At 57.3% G+C, this 1,824-nt stretch overlaps 1 protein-coding gene across 1 annotated transcript; it reads left to right on the top strand.

The window, feature by feature from the left end:
• Positions 1 to 1,824, top strand: zpr1 (ZPR1 zinc finger). The gene has a single exon (XM_068742716.1). It carries the CDS (start codon positions 53 to 55, stop codon positions 1,556 to 1,558), a length of 1,506 nt encoding a protein of 501 aa, XP_068598817.1. The 5' UTR covers positions 1 to 52; the 3' UTR covers positions 1,559 to 1,824.

The raw sequence follows: 1,824 nt of genomic DNA, 5'->3' as shown, positions 1-1,824 counted from the left end.
AAATCCGGACGACTTGAGAGGCGGGTAAAGATCAGAGCGAGCGGCCGCTAAAATGTCCGTCGTCTCCGGAGGAACCACGCGAGGCGAGAGTCTCTTCACGGATCTCAGCGCGGACGCGGAGGGCTGGAAGCCCGACGAGATCGAGAGTTTGTGCATGAACTGCCACCGGAGCGGGACGACGCGGCTCCTCCTCACCAAAGTGCCGTTCTTCAAAGAGATCATCCTCAGCTCGTTCAGCTGCGCTCACTGCAGCTGGGCCGACAGCGAGGTCCAGCCTGCTGGCCGGATCCAGGACCAGGGCGTGCGTTACACGCTGAAGGTCCGAACCAAAGAGGACCTGAACCGGGAGGTCGTGAGAGCGGAGAGCGCCACCGTCAGGATCCCCGAGGTAGATCTAGAGATTCCTCCCTTCACCCAGAAAGGTGCCATCTCTACCATCGAAGGCCTCTTGGACCGCACGGTCGCCGGGCTGGAGCAAGATCAACCGGTCCGGCGCGCGGTCCACCCCGAGGTGGCGGAGAAAATCAGCGTGTTCATCCAGAGGCTGGAGAACCTGAAAGAGATGGAGAGCGAGTTCACGCTGGAGATCGAGGATCCGTCGGGCAACAGCTTCGTGGAGAATCCGGCGGCTCCCCACAAAGACGAGGCCCTCACGGTGTCCCGCTTCGAGCGGACGGCGCAGCAGGAGCAGCAGCTCGGATTAAGGGCTGAGGATGACCCGGATGAGGAACCGGCTGCCCCGGACCCGGATAGCATGAGAGATGAGGTCTTGACCTTCAACATGAACTGCCCAGAATGCAACGTGCCGGCCTCCACCAACATGAAGCTCGTGCAGATCCCTTACTTCAAGGAAGTCGTCATCATGGCTACTAACTGCGACAGCTGCGGCTACCGGACCAACGAGGTGAAGTCCGGCGGCGGCACGGAGGAGCTGGGTACCAGGATCGCCGTGCGCATCACCAACCCTTCAGACATGACCCGAGACCTGCTCAAGTCTGAGACCTGCTCCGTCCACATCCCCGAGCTGGAGTTTGAGCTGGGAATGGCAGCCATCAGTGGGAAGTTCACCACCGTGGAGGGGCTGCTGAAGGACATCAAGGACCTGACCGTGTCCAGAAACCCCTTCTGCCTGGGCGACAGCAGCGTGGCGGACCGCGTGGACAAGATGAAAGCGTTTGGCCAGAAGATGGATCAAATCATCGCTGGAGAGATGGACGTCCACGTAATCCTCGATGACCCCGCAGGAAACAGCTACCTGCAGAACCCGTACGCCCCGGAGCCGGACCCGGAAATGAGCGTAGAGAAGTACGCCCGCTCCTTTGAGCAGAACGAAGAGCTGGGCCTGAACGACATGAAGACGGAGGGATATCAGGAGGAGGAGCAGCGACCCCAGGAGGAGCAGCGACCTCAGGAGGAGCAGCGACCCCAGGAGGAGCAGCGACCCCAGGAGGAGCAGCGACCTCAGGAGGAGCAGCGACCCCAGGAGGAGCAGCGACCCCAGGAGGAGCAGCGACCCCAGGAGGAGCAGCGACCCTCCATTATCAGCTCCAGGGACTGAGGGGGGGCTGATCATTCATGACGGAACACCCAGTGTGATTATATTATTAGAAATGTTAAGTTAAACTGGGTGCATGGATATATATATATAAATAAATATATATATATATAATTAGTTGTATTCTCAGTTTTCCAAATTAACATTAAAACCTACAAGTAGCTTGTAAATGTGGAAGCTATGGTTCAATATGGATACTTATTGTTTTATTGCATTCTTGTAACAGCCCAGATGATGGCGCTGTGATCACGTAATAAAATGAGTCGACC

Source organism: Brachionichthys hirsutus, chromosome 8 (assembly GCF_040956055.1).
Source record: "Brachionichthys hirsutus isolate HB-005 chromosome 8, CSIRO-AGI_Bhir_v1, whole genome shotgun sequence".
Classification (NCBI taxonomy): Eukaryota; Metazoa; Chordata; class Actinopteri; order Lophiiformes; family Brachionichthyidae; genus Brachionichthys; species Brachionichthys hirsutus.
The sequence above is the reverse complement of the archived record's forward strand: the minus strand, read 5'-3'. Positions and strand labels throughout refer to the sequence as shown.

Coding starts and splice junctions, on each gene's coding strand:
- zpr1 (XM_068742716.1), top strand. CDS start 53: ATGTCCGTCGTCTCCGGAGGAACCACGCGAGGCGAGAGTCTCTTCACG.